The sequence below is a fragment of the Sparus aurata genome, chromosome 10 (genome assembly GCF_900880675.1).
Source record: "Sparus aurata chromosome 10, fSpaAur1.1, whole genome shotgun sequence".
In the NCBI taxonomy this organism is placed as follows: Eukaryota; Metazoa; Chordata; class Actinopteri; order Spariformes; family Sparidae; genus Sparus; species Sparus aurata.
This window is the reverse complement of record NC_044196.1, coordinates 30,834,662-30,843,767: the sequence shown is the minus strand read 5'-3', so window position 1 is coordinate 30,843,767 and position 9,106 is coordinate 30,834,662. Positions and strand designations below refer to the sequence as shown.

At 40.9% G+C, this 9,106-nt stretch overlaps 1 protein-coding gene across 2 annotated transcripts; it reads right to left on the bottom strand.

Moving 5' to 3' along the window:
* Positions 1–227: 227 nt before the first annotated feature.
* On the bottom strand, positions 228–9,012 carry LOC115589709 (tetratricopeptide repeat protein 31-like). Of its 2 annotated transcripts, none has more exons than XM_030430803.1 (18): positions 8,795–9,012; positions 8,600–8,628; positions 6,237–6,303; positions 5,857–6,086; positions 5,679–5,759; positions 5,529–5,588; positions 5,284–5,445; positions 4,688–4,855; positions 4,519–4,582; positions 4,334–4,424; positions 4,101–4,242; positions 3,611–3,715; positions 3,305–3,404; positions 2,952–3,162; positions 2,099–2,173; positions 1,884–1,986; positions 1,331–1,446; positions 228–1,175 (listed from the first exon to the last, which is right to left on the bottom strand). In XM_030430803.1, exons 1-18 carry the CDS (start codon positions 8,814–8,816, stop codon positions 1,076–1,078), a joined length of 1,926 nt encoding a protein of 641 aa, XP_030286663.1. In that variant the 5' UTR covers positions 8,817–9,012; the 3' UTR covers positions 228–1,075. The 2 variants fall into 2 exon arrangements, with proteins under 2 accessions (XP_030286663.1, XP_030286662.1); XM_030430802.1 differs by having other exon boundaries at positions 2,099–2,176; positions 8,795–9,011.
* Positions 9,013–9,106: the final 94 nt, after the last annotated feature.

Below are 9,106 nucleotides of genomic sequence, written 5' to 3'. Positions count from 1 at the left end.
GATTGTTAGAAGTCAAACTTTGTATGCTGCTGTCTTAGCCAACTCAGGACTGTTCTATTATAAAATAGATATTGAATCTCAGTGGGAATATTCCTGGTTAAATAAAATAAATGATAATAAAGGAAAGCTGGAACACACACACACACACTAACAAGACTATGAACCATACAGTATATTCTGGGGCTCCTTGTGGTTACAGATGTTTAAAAAAATAACGAGACAGAAACTCAGAATATGAAATAATCTTTAATTCCGGCATTAAGAACAGTAACTCAATCATTAATGAGGCAATCTGAATAAAAGAAGAAATATAAGCCATTCCGCATGATCAGCCACCGCTGAAGAGCTGGAAGATTTTAAAACTTGTCTTGTGGCTGAAACATGAGCATTAAGAATTCAACCGTGATTAAATATTCAACAAAGTAATGCCAGTTGTATTACAGAATATAAGGACTGTTTATAGAAAGCAGCTCGTGTTACATCATGAATAGTAAAGAGTCTACGTGTTGATGGTGAATATAGATGATCTCCATACAGGCCATAAATGTGAGGCTCGTGTAATACCGTATTTTAAAGTAAATATATGTAATTAAGATCAACATAACACATCTGTGTGTCTTATGTCTACTGGAATGATAATTTAACTTGTAGACAGTCTGCTGGATAAACTTCAACCTGCAGTGAATTATGTAACATACAAACTGATGTTCCTAAATACTGACATTTAAAACAGCCTCCTAGAATATCATCGCTGTGGCTTTAACGATCGTGGCATTGAGACGCTTTTATTAAACACCTGGAATCATTGTACATAAACCTTGTAACTTGAGGCTTTACCTCCTGGTATTAAAAAAATATAAAAGATCATCATTCGCTCATCAGTGGGTCTCATTTTCAGGCTAACACTTATAATCCTTCTTTTTTAAACGAAAAGAGTTAAGAATAGTTTTGTGGTCAACTAAAAATACTTCAAAAAGGAAGCAATGCCTTAAAACTGTGTAGATGAATCCGTGACGGACAATATAAGTGACTGTTTTTATTGATAAGGGCAGTTAATCAGGCATCTGGGTTCCTCTCAGGGTTTATAGTTGCCTCTGTAGTCGGGGACGTGTCTAGCTGGACGAAAAGGTCTGTAGCCTCCAGCTGCATTCCTCCCGTCAACATAATTGTTTTGCCTGGAGAAAAAAAAAAAAAATCTAATGTTTACATACAATTACTGTCAAGAATTAGTTGCAATATGTAACTTTGCAGAGTCAGGCAAGTAGGTTTCCCTGTTTTCAGTATTTATTCTTAGATAACAACGTCGAGTATGTCTCCAACAAACACTCACCCAACATTCTCATCTTGCATGTCGTCAGACTTGAGGGCAGTTTTGGAAATGCCCATGCCTCGAGGAATCCTGTCTGGATATCTCACAGCAAGCTTGTTGCCGTTCAGCTCAGAGCCCTGAGATCACACATATTAAATATCAGTCGGCTTGAAGAAAACAGAGCAACAGTGTCTTTGTTGGTGGTCAAATTCAAGAGCCCCACTCATTACAAGAACAGCTCACAAGGCTCATGGGGACAATGTAGGAGGCATCTGCAGCTGATTGTGGAGATGAAACTTCAATCTTTGTAATCATTGGTGTAGAGCGACAGGTTCTGATAACACAAATCTGCAGAAAACTTGTTGAAATTGTAGTTGCAAAAAGTTGCCACATTGTAAGAATTCAGGCTTTCATCCGCAGTCTTGAATGGGCTTTTTTGTAGCAACTTCAAAAACCTCAAACACTCTTTTTACACATATCAGCGTCATTATAACTTCAGAAGATAGAACAGAGGAAGGGAAACATGTTAATGCACATGGTGATTTAGGCTCATTAGAGTTCAGGATGTTCTTACATGAAAGCGCCGGATTGCCTCTTCACAAAACTCTTGTTTTGTATAGTTTACGAAGGCACATCGCTTGAATCGCAGAATGTGCACACTATAGACAAGCCCGGCCCTGTAAGAGAAGACAAGTCTCAGTTATCACTTCCTATTAAACTCCTGTGTTTGACTACAAAGGATTCAGATAAAGAGAATTGTATTAAGACGGTTAACCAATGTTCTCTTACTTGTTAAACAGGTTAGTTATCATGGCCTCTGTTACCGGATAAATCAAGTTTCCCACCCAAACTGGAAACAGCTCCCTGCTGAAAGAAGAACACAGTGATGAGATAACGTGACATCCTCTGTAGGGAATATTTGAGACAAAAAAAACAAAGCACCATCATTCATAACAAAGTTTGAACAGCATGAAAGCGTCCAATGATTTTCTGCTCTCTGATGAATATACCATCTTATTAGACAAGAAGCAATCCCAATAACATCATAAATAATAGAATCCTGTCTGTAGAGCTTAAATAAGCTTGCCAGCTCACCGACTAACATCCAGTCCACATGCACAGTTTACCCTTCACACACTGACACTGCATGTATTATACAGCAACAACCGCCAGTATCAGACTTTTCTATACAACATAATCGTTGCATGACAAAGTTGTGACTAGAGCCAACAACAAGAAAACTTTCAACAAGGTCTTGGTTTTATTTTTTCTCTCTACACATGCCACTAGACTAAAACATGGTTAAAACACTGAGTGTAAGGAGTCCATCTGCAGAGGAGTTGAGCATTAATTAAAAGATCTGCAACCATTTGCATGTTTTTAGCCAGCAACTGTCACTGATACTGATCCAACAGCTGACAGAGAACAGAACTAGCCCCAGAAATCAATGACTTTGATCACTGTAAGGGTAGATTGACCGGGAGTATAAAGTCTGTACAAGCTAATCTAGATTGCTTTGACAATAAAATACTGGCAAATGCAATCTCCTAGGTGTCTACGGTCTACAGAGGTATAATCAAAACATGCTGGCGAGTCTTTGTCAAAGTCATGTTTGACATTTCTATACAGAATCTATACTCACTGTGGTGGGTGATCTTCACTGGTGGGCTTTGGTTGAGTCTTAACATTGGACATATTCTGGACTGGGCCTAAAGGTTTGCTCTTATTTGGTGTTCTCTGTGCCTCCTGGGACTGAGGAGGAGCAGCAGTGTTTATGTTGGCTGAAAGGACGGGAGAGACGCCGCTGACATTGGCTACCCGAGCCAGTGGGAGCCCGCCATTTTGAAAAGCTCCTTAAAAACAAAGACAAGTGTTTAAAATGAGTTTGGTGTACACGTGTGTGAGGTATTGCCCTCTAGACAGGTTCGCAATAACAAAACAAAGGGATTTAAATCTGATCCTGGATATTAAGATCCCAGGCAGGCAGACACTCACCTGGTTGTTGGTTTAATTTGGACAGAACCTCTAATGCTTTATTTACTGTCCCATGTATAATTAAGGCGTTTGAGCTCTGCTCCCGGGTGAAACCGTACCCCTGAGACAAAACACAGAATTTCAGGTTAAAAACACCTCCTGCATTTCTGTTTTTATTACAGTGGCTTTGTCTATACTTGTTTGAAAGAGAGCTGTATGAAAGACATAATGAGTTTTTGTCTTCAACAAAATGCTGGAAATAAAATGTTCTTTCAGCCCGATTAATCAACTTTCATTTGCTGCAGCCCTTTATTTGTTGTTACACACCATTAGCTGTGTTATCTGCACCCGCATTAGTTCCTGAGCAGCTTCTGCACATGTACTGTCCAGTTTGAGAACCTCCATGAAGGCCCGAGCAGCCTCCTCATACCTCTGGAGGAAGAAGAGAGGAAACAAACACAACATGATGAGCTCTCACGTCCTCGGGACTAAATCAAAGTTCAGGCTCATTGGGTGTCATGGCTGCCGGACTAATCAGCCCAGTTATTAATGTTTACAGCAACAGCTAGTCAAAACAAGTATGAGTAAGTAATGTGAGCCGCCGCTGCTCAGTGACACTTGGAATTGATTCAATGGTGTCGCAACAAGGCCGAAGCGATTGCAAAGTTGTTCCAACCTGAAACACTGGAGGCAAACAAAACAATGGAAACACTCGTGAAAAATGACTTTAACTTTGAAGTAGGTTTAAGAGGTGGCTAACACGTAGGAGCATTGTGGGACAAACACTTCGATGCAGACCGGTTTTGAGAATATTTACCTTCAGACCTGCCAAAGCTCTGCCTTTCCTAAACAGACCTTTAACCCAGCCCGGACACATGCTGAGACACAACTCTGCATCAGCCAGCGCCTTCGTATATTCTTGCATCTTTTCAAAACAGAAGGAACGGTTGCCAAACAGCCTGCGACAAAAAACAAAACAACAATAACTGTTAAAAAGTCTCATGTGTGATATGTAAGAATGATCAGTGATGTAAAGGATCATGTTCTTACTTAAACTCTGTCGGGTTATATTTAATTGCATCCGTAAAATACTTCACAGCCATATTAAAGTCTCCAGCACTTGCAAACTTATTTCCCACATCTATAGAGAAAGAGAGAAGGAGAACATAAAAATCTCACTTAATAAATATGTATAAATCATCAGCGTTTGTGTACATGAGATGGACTAAACTTACTTGCAAGATCAGTACTTGTTTTTATATTATCTTCAAGAGTGGGACTCTTTGGGGCGGCAGGATTCTGTCCAGAGAGCACAAGAGAAATAAGATGAGCAGCTGTCATTAGAATAATATATTATTAATGTTGTTTCTGCTGACAGTTTGTCTCTGACGCAGATCTCTTCACCTTCTTCTCTGCCTCCAGGTCTTCATTAGGTTCTTCAGGGACGGTTTTCGGCTCTCCTTTAACCGGGGTCTTCTTTTTCTCCTTCCACTCAGGTCTGGGCTTCTGCTCCAATTTCCGCTGTGCTATAAGAGCAGCTTTACTCACAAAAGTACTCGTCATATCCAGTTCCTTAGAAAAGAATAGAAAGAGACACAATGAGCCACCTTCCCAAGAGGATAAGACGTACAAAGCTGAAGAGTGCGAGATTATTTTCATGGGCGGCAAAAGCATCTACATTTGAACAGTTATGACGAGGTGTTAGAAAAGGTTCTGGAACCTCATTTATAAAAACACGTTATTGTTTATAAAGCTCGTCGACACCACAGGACCGAGTTTTGAATGAAAAATAAGAAAATCGAAATGCTTCCTCGTCGCTCATTTACAAATTGTCCTGCCTGAGTGTGATTAACTGTCACTGTTGAGCATCAATTATTTGCAAAAGTATGTCATGTTTGAATTACAGGCACACAACATGCACATTGTATTTAAGTCTTAAACACACTTTACTGAACTAAACTATAGACTTATTATGTAACACAGAGATTCCTCTGGGGTACCTCAGAGTCGTCCGAGTCATTCTTGGTGTCGCCATCTTCATCACTGGACTCGTCCTCACTACCGTCACTGCTGTCTGTATCTTTGGCTGAAGCACTGGAATTTGATTTATCATTAACTGCTTTACTCTCCTCTGCTTTGGATTGCTGTTCATCGACTTCTTCCTGTAAAACAAAAAAAATAAATACAACATGAGTGCACACATAAACAACACTTTAGAAACATGTTTCACAAAAATGAAGACTACCTCGTTATTTTTCACAGGGTTTTGTTTTGCCCTCTCAAGGCGCCTTCTTTCCTTCTGTTTCTGTGGGACAACAATATACACAACCAGAAGTTACACAATCCGACATTCACCGAGTGCTATGAAACTCACAATGGATGTTGCAGACTTTACCTGTTTCTTAAGACGCTTCTTGTCAGCCTTTTCTTTGCTTTTCTTCTCATCTTGTAATAATCTGGCTTTTCTTTCTGCATTCTAAAAAGAGCACAGGGATCGTGACCATCTCAACTCACATCACATCACCATCATGGACCAACTGGAAGAGAGTCATACAAAATAAAAATGAACTCACACTCTCCTTGGGTTGAACTTTTGCAGAGGATGGGAGAGGAACGTCTCGAGCTGCAGCGTAGTAATGTGTTGGAAGTGGATAAACTGAGCCGGACAACCTTGTATGGTTCCCAGTAGTCCTGTCAGACAGCCTTGAGTATTGATGGGAACTGTTTTGACCATGCGCCCAGGGGTCAAACTGGTAATCCTCCTCACCTGTATCATCTAGCTCATCAGTATAGCCCATATTGGCTATGAAAGAGAACTTGCGTTAGTCTGACGACACATTTCATAAACTCAATTTCTCAATCAGGTTGGCAGGTAATGCATAATACAAATATAACACTGGAAACAAATGTGTGTGTGCATGTGTGTCAAATGTATAATATGATGTCTGCTTACCAAGGAGGCCCAGTCTTACTATCCGTTGAAACCCAGGACGCGAGTCAAACATATCCACAACCTTTTGCTGTTTAGGAAAAAAGGAGAGCTTATCTAAGTTCCACATAGTTTCTGACAAACATCAGATCAGCTCAGCATATTCAGACTGGAAACTGGCCGATACAGCTGCATCATACTGCCAATACCAGTAATGACTGCGATGTGGAGTTGTGGTGAGTTTACAGAAACTGATGCACTGCACCCTTAAGTTTCACTTTCCTTCAGCCGGTGTCAGCTGACTCACTGGCTCATCAGCACAGAAGCTATTTTCTTTGCACTGATACAACAGTAGACACACCTAAAACCAACAACAGTATGTCCCCAGCAGAAATGTTAAGCTCCAGATAAATCCTCAGGAAGTGCAACATTAAAGTGTGTAAACAAAGCTTTTGTGTTACTTGTCCCACAAGTCACGGATGCAAGCAGGAAATTTGCATGAAGGCAACGCAAACAGACACAGAACGGGCTAGTTCGGAACATGGGAAGGATTCTGGACAGCTGAGACAAAACACGGTGCTCATGGCTATGTCCAGGCTTCCTACAGCTTTTCCACAGTCACATTCAAGAGCTTCTCAAGCACTTTCAAGGTGCATTTTCCAGCAACTTAATCTGTAAAATTATCACTGCACTTCATCACATTAAACAGCCACAATAATGTTTTGTGTTGGCATTCTAAACGAAAACACAAAAGAAATGTCGCATTTCAAAACTGTCGCCGGCCTTTAGATGGACTCGGCATCAGACATGACCTGGCTGAGCAAATATAAAACAATTTATAATGAAGTTATGCAGGTAGGCCTACAACTTAAAGCAGTTTGAAAATTGCAGCCACCTTGAAAACAACTACCTTTAAAATTCAAGCATTTCCAGTACCTGTACAAACTCTGAATGTCACATGGCCTAACATGGACCAGAAAAACACACTTTTCATGGTAGACATTTTGACTCGTTTAAGGAGGAAACACACAAGGTGGAATTCATAACATTAATGATGGCTGCTTTCCATTTAGTTGATCCAGTTTCAGGGCTCTGGTTTCGTGCATGCCGACTCAGCCATTATTCATTTTATCTGCCACACCTGTGCTTTCCCTGCCAGGACGAGTCATAATGTCGTGCCATGCAAAGGATGAATTACACCGCAAACGGGTCAAACAACAAACAAGGCAATGAAGGCAAACAGTTCTGAGGAAGTCTACATGTGAGAGACATGATAGTACGTTCAAGTGGAGTGCTCAGAACAATAATATCGTATATTATACAACATGTTTGATTGGAAATTTGCTCAAAGTCCAAAATAAAATGAAAAGAATTACCGTACATGCCTTTTGTGCCTCGTATATGTATATACATATATTTGTGTAAATATACGCGCTTATTTTTTGTTTTTACAAAACTATTAGAAACTACAGAAAATATCCTGTCGATGTGAAGTTTCCCTGAATCTCAGTAAGAGCTTTGGGTCATGTTGCACAGCCCCAGTGTCATGATATTAATCACAGCAGTACAAAGGTTATTATTTTGGCTGTTCAGTTTTATATCGCCCTGCTATCAGACTGAACTGTCGACACATTACACTGCGGGTGAAGAGGTCGAGACCCAGTAAAGTTGTGTAATGATCTGGTAGCTCTATATTTCTGAGTGCATCCTCTTCATACGGTATGTGGTGGTTCTTCCTGCACGTCGCAGAGAAGAGCGCGTCATCCACAGGGGTAGATGGCGCTGTCCAATGTAAACAATGTGGCTTCAACACAGGAGTGGAGGCTCTGCATGTGTTTGATCCATCATGTGTTCTGATCGAGAGAATGTGCATTAAACACACATGTTGTGTGGAAATGAAAATGCAGTGTGTGTGGCTGCATCCTGCAAACAGCTGGCTGATAATCATCGCGGTTTTTGTCTCCAATATCATTGTCTTCAATCCATTAACGCTGCAAAGCTCCTAATCTGTGTTAAAACGTTGTTTGGTTCATTGTTTTGTGTCGTGTCATCATGAGAAGTACGTGAATGTTAACTGCGCACTTCACATAGGCAGCGTGCAGACAGGAAGGAAGTACGTGCATCGTTCAAGGAGTCTCCAAACAAACATAAACAAACATTAGCCAACGAGTCTGATCAAGTTTTACGCTGATTAATCCGTTATTACGTTAGAAGTATACAATGCACGGAGACTGTTTACACACTGATGCCATGTCTGCACACAGAGCAGTGTTGCAACATGTCTGGACGACACTATCACCACCCACAGACCAACATGTGGGCGCTTCCCAGACGCCGTCGCTTATAGACACGCACATAAAAAGGAAAATGTAAAAGGTTGTACTTACGAACATTGGGATATGTGTAACATTATACTCTGAAATAGAGGGAGAGAAAAAAACAACAGGTCAAATATTAATGTCTTGAACAAACCGAACAGGACGTGGCAGTCGTGTGTCTGTGTACAGTCCGTTGTAACTTCCAACAAACTGGTACGAGCGAGCTAGCACGTTAGCTGAAGTAAGCAACATGGATTCACTCACCCTCATCTTGATATATCTCCATGTTTAGTAATACATGCCCTCCTACCGCGTCATATACTCGTACATTCGAGTTTATTGCTCGTAAACACGCATTAAACCAACGCTGTTGTTAACAGCCCCTAACTTTTGCTGCGGGGATGCCTTTTCCGCGCTCTCAACTACTCCCGCGAGAACGGACGCAACCTGGGGTTTTTATTATTGTTAACGCATGCGCGCTGCGACATTACTTTATTGGCGCCCTTTGCCGCCCTCTGCTGGCCGCATGGCCATACAGCCTTCCTACTGTTTATACTTATACAGACATATTACCCA

Bases quoted from the DNA above. Each gene is read 5' to 3' on its own strand.
- LOC115589709 (XM_030430802.1), bottom strand. From the start codon at position 8,816: ATGGAGATATATCAAGATGAGG. The intron at 6,087-6,236 runs GTAAGCAGACAT...TCTCTTTCATAG, and splicing joins AGTAAGACTGGGCCTCCTTG to CCAATATGGGCTATACTGAT. The intron at 3,163-3,304 runs GTGAGTGTCTGC...TTTGTTTTTAAG, and splicing joins CAAATTAAACCAACAACCAG to GAGCTTTTCAAAATGGCGGG.